Source organism: Pelophylax lessonae (genome assembly GCF_965119305.1).
Source record: "Pelophylax lessonae genome assembly, chromosome: 4".
NCBI classification, from domain to species: Eukaryota; Metazoa; Chordata; class Amphibia; order Anura; family Ranidae; genus Pelophylax; species Pelophylax lessonae.
Genome location: NC_138771.1, coordinates 252,621,076 through 252,642,713, shown reverse-complemented (window position 1 = coordinate 252,642,713; position 21,638 = coordinate 252,621,076). Strand labels below are relative to the sequence as shown.

General features: G+C 42.3%; 1 protein-coding gene across 15 annotated transcripts in view; it reads left to right on the top strand.

The window, feature by feature from the left end:
- NAV3 (neuron navigator 3) overlaps window positions 1–21,638 on the top strand; it is a 921,889-nt gene that overhangs the window by 690,959 nt on the left and 209,292 nt on the right. For all 15 annotated transcript variants that reach the window (XM_082254072.1, XM_082254071.1, XM_082254082.1 and 12 more), the window contains one exon: window positions 5,237–6,206. In XM_082254072.1, the coding sequence (XP_082110198.1) occupies window positions 5,237–6,206 (970 nt within the window). The remainder of the gene's footprint in view (window positions 1–5,236; window positions 6,207–21,638) is intronic.

The window sequence follows — 21,638 nt, the reverse complement described above, 5'->3', positions numbered from 1 at the left end:
AGATTAAAAACTATGGATGGTTAGCACTTATTTTCTGATCGAGGAGAGATAGTTAGATCTATTGTTTATAAGTTTCAGATCTTTTATTGGGTCTGATTGCTTGAAAGTATACAAGCAGATCTCCTTGTATATGATTAGCAATACACATATGGTTGTTCATTACCAAATTAGTGGTGGACTTAGACCCCTCTCTGAGGGTAGTGTTGCAACCCTTCCTGTGGGTGGAATAGTGCCCCTTCCTATGGGTCTTCTGTGTATTGAATTAGGTTCTCGGTGGGTGGAATGCCCCTTTCTGAGGGATTTTCTGGTACCGCACTGGTTACCGCCTCCAAAAGGGTGGTGTTAAATATTGCACCTTCTTTTTAGTTCCTGTTTTCTTTGTGAGATAGACTTCACAGATTACCGCACATTCTTTTGCGATATTTACTGACATTTTGTTTTTGTTGTTTACTATAAAAAATTTTAATGAATCAAACTTTATGCACCGCATGCGATCATTTATGCAAATGAGTAAGATGATACCCTTACCACATGTGGTAAAGCTTAGTGAATTGACCCCAGTGACCCCTGTGGTGGGATGATTATTGCATAACATAACTGAACCAGAACTTACAGCGGATTTGCAGAATGTTTGCAAAGAAAGTTGATCTGGAGTCATGCAATGTGGACTTGCTGCAATTGTGCAACAATTTTGTGAAGCCTGGCAAGTCTAGCAATAGCTTAGCAAGGTATTTTCAAACTTGCAGCTCAATTGCTTGCTATCTGGGATGTGACGTGCATATCCCGAGAAGCACAGCAGGCAGCGTGCGCGTCATTCACCTAAGGCGTTTGACATGCATGGGGAGGCGGGGCTGGACAGTTTTTTGTAAAAAAAAAAAACAGCGTGATACCTATACAGGCAGGAGGGAGCCATGGAGTGGAGGGAGCTTGTAAAAGAAGGTAAAGGTCCACTTTTAGACCCCATTTACACTTGTTCAACTTAAAAATCATGCAATTTACATTACGAAATTACCATGCAACTTGATGGGACATTGATGCGATATTGATGGGGCTTTGGATAAGTGTGACTTGTACAGAACAGAAAAATTCCTTAGGTTTCTTTATTTTCTAACAAATTTTAAATATTCAGAACGATTGGAATTCTAATCGAATGAAAATTGATCGACTGATTTGACTTAGCTGGTTGTTAAGGAGCAACCACATCCTTAACAGCCAATGACTCATCAGCTGTCAGCAGTTTTCCCCACTGACAGCTGAATGTAAAAAAAAGAATGCCTACAATAAAAATAAAATGAAAAAAAAAAAGAAAAAAAAACAGAGTGGGGTCCCCCCCACATACATACCAGGCCCTTCAGGTCTGGTATGGGTTTTAAGGGGAACCCCACACCAAAATTAAAATAAAAATCATACTAGACCCTTACCTGAGCATACAGCCCCACAGTCCCTCAACATAGGGGGGATTCTTTGGGGCAGGGCTTCCAACACTGCTAACCTCCACATTGACCCCACGCCAAAGCACCTTGTCCCCATCTTGATGGGGACAAGGGCCTTTTCCTCACAACTCTGGGTGGTGGTTGTGGGGGTCTGTGGACAGGAGGCTTATTGAAATCTGGAAGTCTCCTTTAACAAGGGGGCCCCCAGATCCTGGCCCTCCCTATGTGAATGGGTTCACCCCTTCACCAAATAAGGGTAAAAAGTGAGTAAAGACAGTACACCAAGTCACCGAAGGGCCTGGTATGCATGTGAGGGGGGCCCATGCCGTTTTCTTTGTTTTTGTTGCTGGCATTCTATTTTTAACATTCAGCTGTCAGTGGGTTTCCCCACTGACAGCTGATGAGTCATCTGTTGTTAAGGATGATGCAACAGTCGGCTTCCCGGCCTGCTCCCTAACAATTCTCCACACAGAATTCAAATCAGTCGATCAATTTTCGATTTGAATTCCAATCATTCTGAAAATTTGAAATATGTTAGAGAATAAAGAAACCAAATGCGTTTTTAGTTCTGTACAAGTCGCACTCATCCAATGTTGCATCAAAACTGCAGTTATATGATGCAGGAGCGACTTTCATGCAACTTTTGAGGGTTTACATTGAGGTCTATAGAGTTCAAGTCACATGAAAGTCGGACCAAAATAGTGCAGGAAAAGATATGAATGGTACTCATAGGGAAACATTAGGTGTGACTTGTCATGTGACTTTGGGGTCCAAAGTTGCATGACAAGTCGCACAAGTGTAAAAGGGGCCCATGGTTGAACTTTATGCAACAGGGCTTCATGAAGGAACCAGTGTCCTTAGCAACCAGATTCTGCATCCATTCTTCCATATTACACAGAATTCTTGTAAGGAGGAGTCTGGTAAATGTGACTAACAATACCCACTGCAGACAGTTTTAAGCCTGCTGCCCATGTTGTAATAAACCGCAATTATGGAGAGCATAAAAGAAATGTCAAGTGTTGGCCAATGTTTGCAGTAGTGGCCTTGGTCTATACAATTCCTACAGATATTACACAGAGTTTGATAAATAGAAATATTCATCTTTTTTTTTTTATCTTTAGATGTATTCTGTTCCTGAATTATGGATGTTTTGTTTTTCAGAGCCCATTAGAATTGGATTCTGTAATGTTATAGCAGGTCAGATATTTAAATGATAAAAACCCTAACTGTATAATTGCTTAATAGGTAAAATGGAATGACAACCAAACTGAACATGTATACACTTGATGCACTCTATGTCTCAATTGTAAAAGCTGTCAGTATTATAAATAGCTCTTTACAATTTTTTTCACAAAAGGTTACATATTACAAGATTGAAATAGAAATATACCGCATCACAAATGTGGGTTTTATCTGCACAGGGCCAGTATAGAGAAGTGCTGAGAAAAGCAGTTGTTCAGTTCGTGATTAGGTTCCTTTCAGATATTCACAGCAGAAGTCTAATCTCTCAGTGTCACGGAGAGAGGAGATTACTGGGGCACATTTAAATCACTATGTTAAAAGTATACTAAGATTTTTCTGCAAGTCGAAAAGCACAAAGTGCTCCAAAATTGCAGATTTAAAAAAAGCCAACGTTGTAGTTTATAGCCTATAAACTTCAACTTTAATTTTTTTTTTTTAAATTACAGCTATGACTAGAGAAATGGTTGCAGTATACAATGAGATGCACAATAATATTCTTCCTTCCGCTTCCTGACCACCCCATAGGAGATCTATTGCTACAGGGCGGCCGCGCAGTGCAGAATGACGTATATATACGTGATTCTGCCGGGTTTTGGGTGCGAGCGCAAGCTGCCGGTAGCTCGCTCCCGCTGCGGTTTTACACATCGGGAGCTGATCAGCAGGTCCCGCAGACTCAATGTCTGTCTGGACCCGCTGATCCTTTGGTACACTGACAGAATGCCAGTCTGCCTATGTAAAGGCAGATTGTCTTTCTGTGAGTACAGAAGGCATGGATCCTGTAGTAATGTCACTGGTCCCCCCAAAAAAGTGTCCAAAATGTCAGGTGTCCGATTTGTCTGTCACAATATCGCAGACTCGCTATAAGTTGCTGATCGCCACCATTACTAGTAAAAAAAAAAAAAAAGTAGACGCTATTACGCAAACCAATTAATATAAGCTTATTGGGATTTTTTTTTTTACCAAAAATATGTAGCAGAATACATATTGGCTTAAACTGATGAAGAAATTAGATTTTTTACATTTTTTTTAATGGACACATTTTATAGCAGAAAATAAAAAATAATGTTTTTGTTTTTTTCAAAATTGTCAGTCTTTTTTTGCTTTAAGCGCAAAAAAATAAAAAACTCAGAGGTGATCAAATAATGCCAGAAGAAAGCTCTATTCATGGGAAAAAAAGGACATAAATTTTATTTGGGAACACTGTCGCACGACCACACAAATGTCAGTTAAAATAAGGCAGTGCCGTATTGCAAAAAATGGCCTAGTCAGGAAGGGGGGTAAACTTTCCCGAGGTCAAGTGGTTAAAATAGCCAGCAAGAACAAGCTCTCTTCTGACAGGTTTTGTGGCGGGCACAGTTATTTCTCTTGCGGTATTACTGTTTCTAGTACAATTGATTGCTTTGGTGAAAACCTTTTGAGCCAGCATGTAGTGTGGGGTCTGATCTTTCCTGGAGCAGTATGTGATACATAACACTAAGAAGGAGGCAAGGCTGGATTTGGATACCATGCTACCCTAACCACACCTGAATAGTAACTCTCTTTTTTTAAAGCTCAACCCCTTGTGCCATGTGGTTATATTAGTTAAAAACATAATGCCAGGATATTTTATTGGAGGCAGCATGTCATCTACTTTATATGCAAACCAATTTTCTAACTGTACAGACTGCTAGCAAGGGAAGAACTTTCATAAACCCATGCTGGTTACTACTAATGATACTATTTTCATCAGAAAATTATTGTATATGGTACCTTATCATCCCTTCCAACAGTTTATAAACTATTGATGTAAAGCTGACTGGCTTGTAGTTACCTGCTATGTATTTCAACCCATTCTTGAATATTGGCACCACATTCGCTTTCCACCAGTCTGCTGGTACCACTCTGGTCAGTAAGCTGTACTTAAAGATTAGGAGTAATGGTTCAGCAAGGAATTGGTTAAGTTCTTTAAAAACTCTCGAGTGTAATCCATCTGGCCCTGTTCACATAAATGCCTATGTTAAAAAGTTTCAGTTAACTTTTTAATATAAGGTCTCTAAAGAAGACACTCGTCCACACAATGAAGTTGGATGATATAAAAGGCTCAATCTTAAACTACATGAAAGGTTCTTTACTCTTAAAGGGGGAAAATTTTGTAACTCCCTTCCACAGCTGGTGATGTCAGCAGGGAGTGTAGATAAATTCAAAAAACTTTTTCATATGTTTCTTAGCAAATTTAATGTACGGAGATATGGAGAATGGTAGTGACATAAACACACACACACACACACAGGTTTAACTGGATGGATGGAGTCTTTATTCGACCTTATCAACTATGCAATTATCATTTTGACCTATTACCCATAGTCACTAGCGCAAGTGCATGATAGTAAATAATTCTCTGCAAATGTGGGAATTGTTGTCATCTATATTTATTTTTCTTTACCCTGATCCCTGACCCTTTAACTTTAGAAATTACATTGGTAGTGCTAGATACAATTAGTGCTTTTTATCTTCTTACATCAACCTCACTATGTAGTTTCTATGAAAACCATGCATTGATCATTTTGTTTTTTCTTTTACAGAATCACCAAAAGGCCCTCAACTGTCTGCAGGCATGAATGGAAATGTGCAATATCCCACTAGCTCTGGTCAGCAAGTAGCCTCTGCCATACCCTCTCCAAGTGCCAGTAAGCCTTGGCGCAGTAAATCCATGAATGTTAAACACAGTGCCACATCCACCATGCTGTCTGTTAAGCAGCCTAGTCCAGCAACTTCTCCCACCCCATCCCCAGACAGAGTAAAACCACCATTGTCAGAAGGAATTAAAAGTACCTCCTCTGGACAAAAATCAATGCTTGAAAAATTTAAATTGGTGAACACTAGGGTTGGTTTGAGGTCTCCATCTTCACCATCAAGTGAAGTCATTATTGAGGATGACTACTTATCAGAATATGGAGAAAATGAATTAGGTTCCACATTAAGTAGTCCTAAAATATCACCCAAATTGACACCTCCAAAGGCTGGAAGCAAAAATATCAGCAATAAAAAGGGATTGCCTCAGCCAAAGGAAAAGGAAGAGAAGAACAAGGACAAAAATAAATCAAATACTGAGAAACCAGCTAAAGAAGAAAAGGAACAGACATCGGAAGGATCAAAAAAGAGCTCCAAAATTGCAAGCTTGATTCCAAAGGGAAATAAGTCAGCTGCAGTTAAAAAGGAAAGTTTAATTCCTTCATCAAGTGGAATCCCTAAACCCGGATCAAAAACGCCAGCAACAAAACAATCTACATCCCCTGTTTCTGCGACTGTAAAAGAGCCAGAAAAAAGCAGGACTACCAAAGGCAGTCAAACTGTATGCACACAAAAACCCACCACCAGTGAAAAGGTATCTACCCCCACTGAAGGAAAGGTCTGTTCTGCTTCCACTACACAGACTACAACAACATATCCCCCTGGTGCCGGTGTCCAGTTTACAGGAAATGGGATTGTGCAACTTCCTCAGCAGCAGTACACACACCCAAATACTGCGACTGTGGCACCATTCATATACAGGTATATACACCAGTTATTCTTTTATGATGAATGTACATAGGACTAGGGGTTTATGGATGAAAAATGATGAAATGGCTCATGTTTTAAAACTCATTCATATGGTCTCTTGTCATACTTGAAACAAACTCAAAACCTTCATGAAATACTCTTTTTAGTTTTGGTGAATTAAAATTTTGAAAATTAATATTTCTCTAACACCACTTCTTAATAAGAGTAGGAAAACATTTTGACAGGTTAGCAGCTTTGGTGAAAAATATGTTTATTTAAGTAAGATATTCACCATAGTTAAATGTGAATGTGTTCACATGTATCTATGGTCCCACACACACACTGCTGTCATGCATACCATAGAATTTAGAATTGCGAAAAAAGGCATGTTTTCCAACTGCACAAAGAACTGTCTGCACTATTTATATCAAAGAAAATGTATTTCTAGTGGCATAGTATAATGTAACCTTCTTGTGGTCATTTTTGATTTATTCTGTCTATAACGGTTTGCTATGTGAGCTCTGAAATGTCTCAGGAACAATTATAAGACAATAACGAGCACGGCCCTCGATTCCTAATGTATTAAAATGTATTGTATTTGTACTATCTTCCCTCAAGTTGTAAAGTGCTGCGTAAACTGTCGGCGCTATATAAATCCTATATAATAATATTAATTTCAATTTCCCTCCTGATACACTCAGGGGGTGTTGAGTATTATAAAGGATAAGTTCACTCAAAGTTAGGTCGTCCTTTCAAAAAAAACAAAAAAAGGCTTGCACAGGAAAACCATTTTTTTGCATATAACCAGTCACATTGTAGTCATTGTAGTCATTCTTCCGATGCTTTTTTGGAAGTGAAGGGAAGAAAAAACTGTCCTGTCCATTATGCAAGGGAAGTTTCTCCAGGGCTTTCACTGAAATGCAATTGAAAAAAGAAAGAAAAAAAAGAAGAATTTTTTGCATTCCACAAATTTAAAGATGTGCCAGAGGCCTGGTACCCTGTAGATTCATCCGTTGGGTCTACACCACTGGTAGCCTTTGGCTGATGTAACCACAACATGCAGCAGGAGACTAGGGGGTTGATGTCCTAAAGACAAATAGGCTCTTCACTTTGTAAGGGAAGTTGCACTTCACAAGGGCATTTCCTTTAGCTTAGTGAATTTGGTGTAATTTCACTTTACAAAGAATTCTCAATCATGTGCAAGCAAAAATAGAATTTTGATGGAAGTCAGCAGAGCTTCATCTTATTAATTAAACTCTGCAAAGTTTAAGTGTCTATTTGCCTTTAGTATTTGAACTCCTAGGCATTTGACATGCCTGAAAGTGTGTTGGATGCAAAACATTCATATGAAACAAAATTTCTTCAATGGAGCAAAGGTCGGTGGTGTTTGCAGCAGGACAGGCAAGTATTGAAACCTTTCCTTTACAGGTGGCCTCATGCACACTTGAGCTCAAAAATGCCTGTTTTACAGGTGTTTGACTTTTTTTTTTCTGCGTCTAAAAGCCTCTAAATTTTAGCCTATGTGTCAACGCTGAGTTCAAAGGCAGAAAAAAAACATCACTTGTGTGTTCAAGAGAGGAGTGTTTTAGCTGAAAACACACCTGACACTCCCAAACGAGCGTAAACAGGTCTAAATGTGCCTAAGCACTCAGTTCCCATAGCGCTTGAGTGTTTTTTTATTCCAATGGCGAGGATAAATAAATATTCTGGCCAATGAAATAAATAAAAATGCAATGCTTGATGCACCTAAATACATTTGCAAAAACATGACTTAGGCACGTTTTTTAAACTGTTTTTCTCCTGATGGGGAAAAATGTTTACATGAGCCCCAGTGTGAATGAGGCTTTAAGTTTTACCTTCAGTCAATTTTTTAAACTTTGTATATAGAGTGTGCTTCTTTTCTGGAGCTTTTACCACACTTTCTCCCTGTGATGCACTTAGAAGAGATAGCTGTGCAGTTGACACTGAAACACTAAAGCTGGCCATACATGAGTCCGTTTTTTTATTCAGCCAGTGGGTTTCTTGTAAACAGAAATGGCCAAAGATTGATTAAAATGTGTCCGGTTCCTGCTGAACCAGCCAAATTTGGATCCATGTATGGCCAGCTTAAGACATAGGCAGCAATAAAAACATTGACAGAAGATCTAACTTTTCCCCATATTACTATAAATCAGTTTTTTTCTGTAATCCTTTTGGATTAATACTTTTTTATTTTACTTTCAATAGATTTTTTATTGAAGTTTTACAAAATACAAGAAATTAAACCATAGTCGTGTTCAACATGAATTAACCGCGACAGGATCAAGAATAAGAGAATGCACTGGAACATGGATATAAAAATTCGCATACATGTAGACAGGATAAGTACATAAGATACTGCATAGGTACCAATAACAGAAGTCACATAAAAGACCCGTGACCATCCATTATAAGTGCATTTTACAGAACGAGAACCCAAACTTTAATTAAAGGTAGGGATGGGAGGAAGGAAAATTGCCTGTAACGCAGACATTAACTAGGCGTAGGGGAGAAATATGGGCTTTGCAACCATGCCTGCCACTCCTTATAGAATTTTGGACCCTGGAGTTTAGAGTAAGCATATGCCTTCTCCATAGAACATTGTAAGTTGACTAGCCGGATTGCTTCCGTGTGGGAAGGCGCAATGGGCTTTCTCCAGTGACGTGCTATGACCGTTTTGGCCGCCACTAGTATATGTACAGAGACTGTTCTTAGGGAGGGTGGGAAGGTATCCAGACCTAACAAGAGTAAGGCCAGGGCAGGGTTGGGGGGCCTGAGGATGCCAGTGGTGGTGGACAGAACCTCAAACATCTTTCTCCAGAAACTGGATATGCCTTTGCAGGACCAGAAGATATGTAATAACGACCCTACTTGATCGCAATTGCGCCAGCACAATGGGGTCTGGGAGTCAAAGATTTTTGAAAGTCGATACGGTGTCAAGTACCATCGGGTGAGAAGTTTTTGGAATTGTTCCCAGTGATTCACACATTGGGTGGATTTGTAAGAACAGCGTATAGCAATCTTCCATTGTGCCTCCGAGAAAGACGCTTGAAGTTCCCTTTCCCAAGCTAACATATGAGGAGATTTCAAAAGGGTCAGATTTTGGCCTATGAGATTATAAAACAGAGATATGCCTTTTGTGGAGGGCGAGGGGGACGTAAGGAATTGCCACATTTGTATGGGGACATCAATTGTGGGAGGGGGGTATTTGCGCACGAAGCTCGCCAGGCTATTATAGGTGAAGCGTGCTTGCGGGGGCAGGTTGAACTCTAACCGAAGATTCTCAAAGGGTTTAAGGGAGTGAGATTGTAGGAGCTGGTCGATCGTGCTAATGCCCGCTGCCTGGAGCGTGGAAATGTTGGTGTATGGAAGTAGTATTCCTAGTGTAGTTATTGGAAGTGGAACACGTTTGCATACAGCGGTGGGCGGCAGTCGTGCGAGGAGGGAGCGCCAGGATTCTAATGTGGCTTGTGTGGGTAAAGGCAGAGACTTGGCATCCAATGGTTTCCACTTGTCTGCTAGTAGTAGAGTAGAAAGGGTGGTAACCTTGGATACGGTCGATTCGACAGAAACCCATGGAGTAGTGGGACTTTCTGCAAACCAGTGTCGCAGTGCTGCCAAGCGGGATGCATCGCAATAGTTAAGTATATCAGGGAGCCCCAAGCCACCTATCGATCTGTGTTTGATCATATGAGAATGCGCACATCTAGCCCTTTTCTTTTGCCATATGAATGCATGTAGTATTTTAGTCAGGGGACGTATATTTTTCTTAGGGAAGGGGATGGGTAGGGTGCGGAAAATGTACAGAATTTTAGGTAAACAGACCATTTTGAACGCTGCTATGCGACCCATCCACGATAGTTCTACCTTCTTGAGTTTGGCCACATCCGAGGCAATGGATTTAAGGAGGGGGGATAAGTTGGCAGAGATCATGTTAGAGGTAGGGAATGTTAAGTCTATACCTAAGTAGTGTATGGGTTGGGTGGACCACGTATACGGCAGAACAGTTTGCAGGTGAGAGCTAGCAGTTGGATGGACTCCCATATTCAGTATTACCGACTTACTAAAGTTGACCTTATAATACGAGATCTTACTGAAGGATTGGAGGATGTCGTGAGTGGCAGGTAAGGAAACTGTGGGGTTGGTGAGGCTAAGAATGACGTCATCTGCAAAAAGTGTGACGACATGGTGGGATCCGGGGAATTTAAATCCTGATACTAGTGGGCTCTGCCGTATTTGCGCTGCTAATGGTTCAATTAGGAGGTTAAATATCAGGGGGGAAAGTGGACATCCCTGACGTGTCCCGTTTGAGATGGAAAACGGTTTAGAGAGTGTGCCAGCCGACATCACTCTGGCGGAGGGGTTCGAATATAACGTGAGGATAGCAGACACGATGGGACCAGAGAAGCCGAATTTTTGTAGGACTGCTCGCATGTAACCCCAGTGAACTCGGTCGAACGCCTTCTCTGCATCAATAGATAAGAGCAGAGAAGGCGTCCGAGTGCGCTCCGCATAATGCATCAGGTTTACTACACGCCTGGTGGCGTCCAGAGCTTGTCGACCCTGGACAAATCCCATTTGGTCGTCCCCTACTAGGGAAGGTAAAACTTTGGCTAGGCGATTCGCTATGATCTTCGCGTAAATTTTTACATCCGAGTTCAACAGAGAGATTGGCCTAAAGTTCGCCGGGGTGTTGGGAGGTTTCCCAGGTTTAGGCAGGGTGGTAATGTGGGCCTGTAACATTTCAGCGGGCAGAATTCCTGTGTCTATAGCTTGTGCGAAGAGTGTCAACATATGTGGGGAGATGATATCTTGCATGGCTGTGTAATATTCATTAGTCAGGCCATCAGGCCCCGGGGACTTGTTGGACGGCATTGATTTGATAGTTTTGGATAATTCTGAGGGGGCAATGGGGCTATTGAGGAAGGAAAGCGTTTCCGGCGAAAGTGACGGGAGATGTAGGTGTTGAAGGAAAGCTTGTATGTCAGTGTCTGTGGGTTGCGGTGTGGAATTATCTGCATTCAAATTATACAGGGCGCTGTAATAGTCCGCAAAGGCGTCGGCTATTTTTTGGGGGTGGACGTGCCTCTCGTTAGTGTGTGGATGTTGGATGCTGTCTATTTTTGATTTAAGCCGCCTAGCTTTAAGTCGTGAGGCCAGAAATTTGCCGGCTTTGTTGTGGGAAGAGTAGTAGTTAACACGAACCCGCGCTAGCAGTTTATCATGCTGCTCAGTCAGCAGTCTGCGGAGATCCGAGCGGAGAGACGTCAGTCGGGAAGCATGTGTGGGGGAAGGGGAAGACTTATTCAGCACATCAAGGGAACGGATTTCTTCCGTTAGGCGCAGGAGGGCAGAGTTGTGCCTTCTTTTTAACCGGGAGCCTAGTTGGATTAAAAGTCCTCTTATGAACGCCTTATGCGCGTTCCAAAGGGTGGAGGGGGAAACTTCTGGCGTGTGGTTTAGGTGGAAAAACTCCTGCAGGTTCGTTCGTAGATGTTTTAGGGTGTCAGGGTCCGAGAGTAAGGAGTTGTTGCATTTCCAAATAAAGGTGGAGGTGGCGGGTGGGCTGGTGGATAGGGTCATATGGACAGCGGCGTGATCTGACCAGGTGATGGTGGAGATGGAAGAGTCAACAAGGAGTGGTAGTGTGGCAGAGTCGACTAAAAACATGTCAATCCTGGAGTACGTGTTGTGGCTTGCAGAGAAGAAAGAGTAATCCCTCTCCTCTGCGTGTTGGTATCTCCAAACATCGTGGAGCCCTTCTGAATGCAATAAAGCGGCTAGAGAGGGAAGTTTAGAGTGTGGCCTAGCCAAGGAGTCTAAGGCATGGTTGGCTACGAGATTAAAGTCCCCACAAATTATCAATTTACCTGACCTTAGTTTCATAACTTTCGAACACAGTTTACGCAGAAAGGATAGCTGACGTACATTGGGGGCATATACGTTAACTATGGTATATACACAATTATCTATAGTGCAATTAACAATCAGATAGCGGCCTTCCTTGTCCTCCACCATTCTGGAAAGGGAGAAGGACAAGGAGTTACTAAAAGCCAACATCACACCTCTTTTTTTTGCATTAAACGAAGCATGAAACACATGTGGGTAATCCGGGTGAGTACATCGTGGAGCATTTCCCAGGAGAAAGTGGGTTTCCTGTATTGCTAAAACGTCCGCCTTAGCTGAGCATGCCTCCTTCCACATCGAGTGGCGTTTCGCGGGGTGGTTCAACCCCTTAACGTTCATGGACAAAAAGTTAATAGGCATCGGAGGTCATAAAGGGGTCCAGGATTAACGTGGATGTCTCAGTGGCATAGGGGCGCAAGGAGCAAGGGAAGAAGTAGGGGGGTCTGATCCCGCCCGTGTAGGGGCCCATGTGTGTAGAAGGGGCAACAAAATTGTACCTGAGGCATTTTTCCCGATCGTCGGAAGGCAGGGCCCACTTGAGGCCTTAGGAGAGGTAGTCTCGGATGATCTGCGTTGACAGTGGCTCGGGTGGTTGATGGAGGAAGGCACAGTGCGGCTAGTTGTTCGTAAGCTGCAGAGGAGGGTGAAACTGCATGTATACAAAAAGTAAGGCACAGTCACTTGCACGGCACGGTTAGCGATGAAGGATCCATCTAAACAATAAAACAAAAGGGACGAACAGACACACAAACATATAACAGGTAAAAAAGACATGGCCCACCGGGGCCAAGTGGGTAGCAAGAGCTACAAAATTTACAGGGGGGTAAAGAGCACGGTGAAGGGTGCTACTTTAAGGCAAGCAAGGAGGGCCGGGCATGCCCGGTAATGGTGAACTGTGAGTGTCACTTGTGGCGGCTGCGAGATCTTGAATTTCTTGATGCCACCTGCCAGTCAGGTTGCACGCGGGGTGGCAGCGGAGGCAGAGCAGGGGCAGATGAGGATTCAGGGGCATCGGGTACAATACCCCATTGGCGAAGAACCCGTAATCCTTGGTCCATGGTGGTGACTTGCGTGTTCGAGCCTTGGTGGGTTATACACAGTTTTGCAGGATATTTCCATTTGTAAATGATTTTATGGTTGCGAAGCGCTTTGGTGATGGTATTGAGGTTGCGGCGTTGCTGCAGTGTATACTGTGAATAATCTGGCAACACTTGGACCGTCGCCGCCCGTTCCGGAAGATGATCTCTACGTCGGAAGGCCTCCAATATCTTTTCCTTAGCTTGGAAGAAGTGTATGCGGAGCAGGACGTCCCTAGGAACATCCTGCGGAGGAAAGGAGGGCTTTGGGATTCTGTGAATCCTGTCTATGGTGAGGTCCGCATTGGTTAGGGCGGGAACGACCAGTTGGAAAAGGTCACGAACAAAGTTCGGGAGCTGGTTAGGTAGGACAGTTTCTGGAATGCCACGTAGCTTTAAATTATTGCGCCGTGACCTGTCTTCCAAGTCGGCAAGCTTGGCGTGAATGCGATCCATGTCGGTCTGTTGGGCTGTATGAGAATCCACTAGGGCATTGTATGAGACTGCAAACTCATCCATCTTGCATTCCACAGTATTAACCCGTTCGCCCAGTCCATGCAGCTCCTTTTGGCAGTAAGCTATGGAGGATGATACAGTGGCTTGCATCGATTTATGCATCATGGACAGCATGTCTCTTAAAGCAGTGTCAGAAATAGGCTGTCCTGTGGTAGGGATGGAGGCAAAGGGGTCTGGTGCGGGTACATAGGCCCATGCAGAGGCCGTGGCAGAGTCTTGGTCACTCACCTCCATGGATGTGGAGCGGGCTGTGTGATGGCTGTCTTCCCACCGAGGCTTTGATTTGGCCGGGCTGTGGGTGGACGGCGTGGAGGGCGAGGAGTCTGCAGATCGCTCCGGTCTAGATTGCTTGTTAGCCTCTGCAGTGTCCGAGCGCGCCGGTGACGTCACGGCTGCGACATGGCTGGGAGACACTAGAGGGCGGGCATCGCTGGCTTGCTGCTGGGCTCCGGCGCCATTTTTCTGTAGTCCCGAGGCCGCCGGGTGAAAAAAGTCAGACAGTTTGCGGACTGCTGGCGGGTCTAACTTCCTCCGCGACATGCTGCGAGGGTGCCTCGGGTGTTCCCCCAGAGATCCCTGTAGGTTAGGACGCTTGACACTCCCGTGGATGGGCCGTAGATGCGGTAATTAGCGGGCATGCGGCGGAGCTCCCTCTTCAAGCGGCCATACTATCCGGCGGTCGCCACGCCCCCCCATACTTTTTTATTTTGATAGGACGCAAGGAAAAATCTCCCCAAATTTCTACAGTTTCTTCTAAAAAGTTCTACAGCTTCTCTGCTCTATCCAAAACCAAAACCAAAAAAAAAGTTGATCAGTATATATATATATATATATATACAGCTGCCAATAGACAGTCACAGTCTGCTTAAACTAATAACACACAAAGAATGAAATGTTGCCATGTTTTTATTGAACACACCATGTAAACATTCACAGTGCAGGTGGAAAAAGTATGTGAACCCTTGGATTTAAAAACTGGTTGAACCTCCTTTGGCAGCAATAACTTCAACCAAACGTTTCCTGTAGTTGCAGATCAGACGTGCACAACGATCAGGAGTAATTCTTGACCATTCCTCTTTACAGAACTGTTTCAGTTCAGCAATATTCTTGGTATGTCTGGTAGAGATGGCCTTGCGGTAGGCCCGGTGGTCGGTTCGCGGCGAACTTTGCTTGTTCGCTACCCGCCAAATTTTTGGACACATTGCGTAGTTCGCGGTGGCCATATTTGTTTACATTGGGGAGAACTTTGACCCATGACACAGCCGTCAGGTGGAACGGGACAGCCAATTGAAACATTCCAGCACATGGACAGTCCCCCTACCTTATAAATAGACCTGACCTGGCGGCCATTTCACATTCTGTTTTCTGCCAGTGTAGGGAGAGGTCTGCTGTGAAGATCCACAAAAGTCCTTTCCAGGGCTGGTATTTCGGTAAAGGCCTTCTACAGTCTCTTTTCAGGTTAGGGACAGGTATCCTGTGGTTGCTTTAGGGGCAGTTAGAGATCGGCTGCAGACACAAATCGCTTTGTCAATGTCCACAAAAGTCCTTCTCAGGGCTGGTATTTCGGTATAGGTCTAGTATCTTTTGAGCTTAGGGAGAGGTATCCTGTGGTTGCTGTAGGGGCAGTTAGAGATCGGCTGCAGTCACACAGAAATCGCTTTGTCAATGTCCACAAAAGTCATTTAAAATGCTCCAATGTCGTTTTAGGGTCTATTACAGTCTCTTTAACATTAGGGCCAGGTATCCTGTGGTTGCTTTAGGGGCAGTTAGATATTGGCTGCAGTCGCAAAGAAATCACTTTGTCAATGTCCACAAAAGTCATTTAAAATGCTCCAATGTCGTTTTAGGGTCTATTGCAGTCTCTTTAACACCTACAGTACCTCTAGCCATCAAAAACTATGTTTTTTGCTGTCAGTCCAAACCATGTGAGCTAATTTTGGAGCCTATACAGGCCGACACTTACGGTTCGGTGTACTGTGGACACCTACCACACCTCTAGCCATCAAAAACTATGTTTTTTGCTGTCAGTTCAAACCATGGGAGCTAATTTTTACAGCCTATACAGGCCGACACTTACTTCTGTATACTGTGTGAATGCCTAATGTACCTTCAGCCACAGAATACTACATTCTTAGCTATCAAGTAAACCCATGTGGGCTATTTTTGGTGCCTTTTATGGACGACACTTACTTCTGTTACCTGTGAATGCCTAATGTACCTTCAGCCACATAATACTACGTTCTTAGCTGTCAGGTAAACGCATGTGGGTTCATTTTTGGGGCCTGGAATGGCCGACACTTACTTCTTTATCCTGTTAATGCCTAATTTTTCAGACTGGAAATGAAAAACAATAGGTCTGTAAAGGTTCCGCCAAATTGTGGAATGGATGCGGACCCATTTTACAGATGTGTGAATGGACCCTATATGTATTAGACAATGTATTTACCGGCTGCTGTCAGTTCTGGCTGATTTATGAAAAAATATATATATATTTTTTGCTGTAAAAAAAAAAAAAATTTAGGGCAACTTTTTCAATTGCTATTCTTCTGTTATGACTGGGGATGATCAAACGGTTCAGGTCGACCATCAGTTCGACCCGAACATTGACTGTTCGAAATTTGGCTGAATTCCGAACTTTTTGCGGAAAAAGTTCGGAATTCGGCAACCAGAACCGACCAAAATGCAATGGGACAGGAACTGGGCTTTAAAAGCCTGTGATTAGACCCAAAACATTAGTAAAAGCCAATTGAGGGGGCAGGAGGATGCTAGGAATGTGATTGTAGTGACTAGGGGGTCCAGAGGCCAATCAGTAGTGAATACGCCCCCCAGTATATAACATAGCCCCGCCAAATCTCTAGCACTGTAATACAGGGGCTGTGGAAAAGAGTGGAAGCAGTTCTGTTACTCCTGCTTCAAAAGTGTCATTTAGCAATTATTAGTGTGAGGAAAGGGATATCTAGTGTAGTTAGGGTACTATTTTCCACTATAGTTAGATTCAATAATCTAGTTTCTGTAGGGAAAGTGTTAAGTGTCAGGGTGACCGTAGTGTAGTGTAGGGTGAACTGACTCTGACTGCTATGGCAGGGTGACCAAACTCTTCCATGTCAGGGTGACCGCCATAGAAAAAAGATCGCTTGTCTTAGAATTGCAGTAAAGCAGGGATAGGGCTCCGCTACTTTCACACTTGGGCGTTTTTGTTGCAGGTGTTTTTTTGGGTATTTTTTGGGCGTCTTTGGAGGCAGGCATAACATCTGAACTTCTGTATAGGGGTATATATACACACACACATATATGTATATATATATATATATATATATATATATATATATATATACATACACACATATAGGTGTGAAAGTAGCAGAACCCTATGCCTGCGATAATGAAATTATTTGCAGGGATGTGGCTCCGCCCCTATAACACCTATATGTGTGTGTGTGTGTGTGTGTGTATATATACATATATGTGTGTGTGTATATATACCCCTATACAGAAGTTCAGATGTTATGCCTGCCTCCAAAGAGGTCCAAAAAATGCCCAAAAAAACACCTGCAACAACACACCTGGGCATTTTTGTTGTAGGCGTTTATTGTGCATTTTTTGGGCGTCTTTGGAGGCAGGCATAACATCTGAACTTCTGTATAGGGGTATATATATACACACACACATATATGTATATATACACATACACACATACAGGTGTGATAGGAGCGGAACCCTATCCCTGCAAATAATTTCATTAGCGCAGGCATAGGGTTCCGCTAGTTTCACACCTATATGTGTGTATGTGTATATATACATATATGTGTGTGTATATATACCCCTATACAGAAGTTCAGATGTCATGCCTGCCTCCAAAGATGCCCAAAAAATGCACAATAAACGCCTGCAACAAAAACGCCCAGGTGTGTTGTTGCAGGCGTTTTTTTGGGCATTTTTTGGGTGTCTTTGGAGGCAGGCATAATGTCTGAACTTCTGTATAGTGGTATATATACACACACACACATATATGTATATATAAACATACACACATATAGGTGTGATAGGAGCAGAGCCACATCCCTGCAAATAATTTCATTAGCGCAGGCATAGGGTTCCGCTACTTTCACACCTATATGTGTGTATGTGTATATATACATATATGTGTGTGTGTATATATATACCCCTATACAGAAGTTCAGATGTTATGCCTGCCTCCAAAGACGCCCAAAAAATGCCCAAAAAAACGCCTGCAACAAAAACGCCCAGGTGTGTTGTTGCAGGCGTTTTTCTGGGCATTTTTTGGGTGTCTTTGGAGGCAGGCATAACATCTGAACTTCTGTATAGGGGTATATATACACACACACATATATGTATGTTTACACATAAACACATATAAGTGTGATAGGAGCAGAGCCACATCCCTGCATATAATTTCATTAGCACAGGCATAGGGTTCCGCTACTTTCACACCTATATGTGTATATATACATATATGTGTGTGTGTATATGTACCCCTACACAGAAGTTCAGATGTCATGCCTGCCTCCAAAGACGTCCACAAAAAAGACCAAAAAATGCCTGCAACAAAAACGGCCAGGTGTGAAAGTAGCAGAGCCCTATCCCTGCTCTACTGCAATTCTAACACAAACAATCTTTTTTTTTTCTGGTTCTGGACATGCTACAGAGCTGAAACTTCACAGGTACACTTTTTACACCCCCCAGACACTAAATTCAAAGAAATCTCTTTTTTTTTTTCCAATAATTTTTTCAATAATTGTCTCTCTATCAAAAATGACAATTTTTAAGAACTTTTTTTTGTGTGATTAATAGTCCCTGGGGCATGACCCAGAACCCTAGGCACTTTTTAGGGGCATTTATTGGGTTTTAGGGCTTTTTTGATTACCAAAGTTTGGGTCCCATTGATTTCAATGGGGTTCTGGAACCAACCAAACTTTTCAAAATCCCTAGTTATGACATTGTCCATGTGCTGGGACTATTTGTGCACAGCTAGTACGTCTTTTGTGGCTGCAAATATGACCTAAAGGTTTTTAAAGTTCGCCTCCCATTAAAGTCAATGGGGCCCGCCGCGAACTCGCGGTTCGCGGACTTTTGAGAAAATTTTCGGCTGGCGTTCGCGAACCACCCCGGCCGATGTTCATCACTAATGTCTGGTGTGAATCGCTTTCTTGAGGTCATGCCACAGCATTTCAATCGGGTTGAGGTCAGGACTCTGACTGGGCCACTTTAGAACGCGTATTTTCTTCTGTTTAAGCCATTCTGTTGTTGATTTACTTCTATGCTTTGGGTCATTTTCCTGTTGCAACACCCATCTTCTGTTGAACTTCAGCTGGTAGACCGATGGCCTTAAGTTCTCCTGCAAAATGTCTTGATAAACTTGGGAATTCATTTTTCCTTCGATGATAGCAATCCGTCCAGGCCCTGACAAAGCAAAGCAGCCATGATGCCCCACCACCATACTTCACAGTTGGGATGAGGTTTTGATGTTGGTATGCTATGCCTCTTTTTCGCCACACATAGTGTTGTGTGTTTCTTCCAAACAACTCAACTTTGTTTTCATCTGTCCACAGACTATGTTGCCAGTACTGCTGTGGAACATCCAGGTGCTCTTGTGCAAACTGTAAACATGCAGCAATGTTTTGTTTGGACAGCAGTGGCTTCCTCTGTGGTATCCTCCCATGAAATCCATTCTTGTTTAGTGTTTTATGTATTGTAGATTCGCTAACAGGGATGTTAGCATTTGCCAGAGACTTTTGTAAGTCTTTAGCTGACACTCTAGGATTCTTCTTCACCTCACTGGGCAGTCTGCGCTGTGCTCTTGCAGTCATCTTTACAGGACGGCCACTCCTAGGGAGAGTAGCAGCAGTGCTGAGCTTTCTCCATTAATAGACAATTTGTCTTACCGTGGACCGTGGACTAATGATCAGCAAGGCTTTTGGAGATACTTTTTAACCCTTTCCAGCTTTATGCAAGTCAACAATTCTTAATTGTAGGTCTTCTGAGAGCTCTTTTGTGCGAGGCATCATTCACATCAGGCAATGCTTCTTGTGAAAAGCAAACCCAGAACTGGTGTGTGTTTTTTATAGGGCAGGGCAGCTGTAACCAACACCTCCAATCTCATCTCATTGATTGGACTCCAGTTGGCTGACATCTCACTCCAATTAGCTCTTGAAGATGTCATTAGTCTAGGGGTTTACATACTTTTTCCACCTGCACTGTGAATGTTTACATGGTGTGTTCAATGAAAACATGGCAACATTTCCTTCTTTGGGTGTTATTAGTTTAAGCAGACTTTGATTGTCTATTGTTGTGACTTAGATGATGATCAGATCACATTTTATGACCAGTTTGTGCCGAAATCCATATCATTCCAAAGGGTTCACATACTTATTCTTGCAGTTGTGTGTATATATATATATATATATATATATATATATATATATATGTATTAAAAATAATTTTATATGTATTGTATACAATATATATTATATTAGTATATTGAATATACTATACTATATATTAGTATATTGTATATATGGCCATTTTGTTCCAGGTGCAGATACCACCTGAGACAGCCATTTTTCATGACCCTGCCATCATTATTACGTACTTTGGGACAGTGGTGGCCGGGTTGTATGGTGTCTTTGGATGATAGGAAACTAGCAGCCTGGGCACACAATATCATTGTTTGCCAGGATGCTAACATGTGGTATGCACAGCATTGGTTGCATGGACATTGGTGGCTGGACTGGGCAGAGTCTTTGGTTGCTAGGATGTAGGCGGCCAGGCCGCACAGCATCATTGGTTGCTATGAAGCAGGCAGTCACCTGCACTATAACTGCCAATGATACTGTGCTGCCTCGGAAGCTACATTTTGATAGGGATGAACATGCACTGGGGACAGAATGTGGGGTATGGACTGTATTGATCTTAGAATTTAGTGTCCATTAGTAGCATTTGCAGCTTAACTAAGTATACAAATCCACACATTCAGATATTAAACTGATTGTCATATGTGTTAGTTGTTGGATTTTTAAAATGTCTGCCACCAAGCTTAACATTTTACTAAAGTGCACGTAAATCAGTACTGGAAACTAATGTGCATGTCAGAGATACACAAATATGACAATGACTAGTTAATTAGAATGCAGTCAGCATGCTAGAATTAAAGTGAGCTATGGCAGGAGATCAGTCTAGGTTACTGACAAAAGAATATTACAAATTATGAATTCTCTGCAAAATAGAAAGGTATTGGTATAACATTATGAAACCTTAGCTGCATAATGAGAATTAGAAATGACAGGTGTTAAAGTATTTGCCTGCTGGAGGGAATGATCCACATAAACTTTGCACAGTCTGCCTAGAAAATTAACATTTTGAGAGTAGTCCTAGTAATAAATATATTTCTCACTGCTGAGCCAGATGCATGAAATGGTAACTCATCCCTTTGCAAGACATATACTTTGAGGAAAGGTTCATGCAATTAAGTCCTAATGGTTTACGGCTGTCTGCTTGTTGTTATCTGTTCATTTAGTCACACACACAAAACATTTTTGCCACAATATTTCTTTATCAAGAAAAAATAGTTTTGACATAAGAGGTGAAGTAAGTGGACAGACATGATGATTGGGAATAATTAAAATAAAACAAAATATAGTAAATAAAAATAGAGACGATAGGGGAGTTTATTACCTTTTTCTTGTTTCAAAAAGTAAAAATTGGTGTTACCTAGATCAGGAACCATATTAAACAAATAACTGGAATCTCCAAAGTCCATTTTACAGCATATCAGAAAACTAGCTTTGTGAAATAAAGTTTACTTTATTTAACCCCAATAAAATGTACTTACAAAACAAATAAAAACATGCCACTTATAGATTATAATAAATATATCCCCATTCTGTCAGACTCTCATGCCCAACACAGT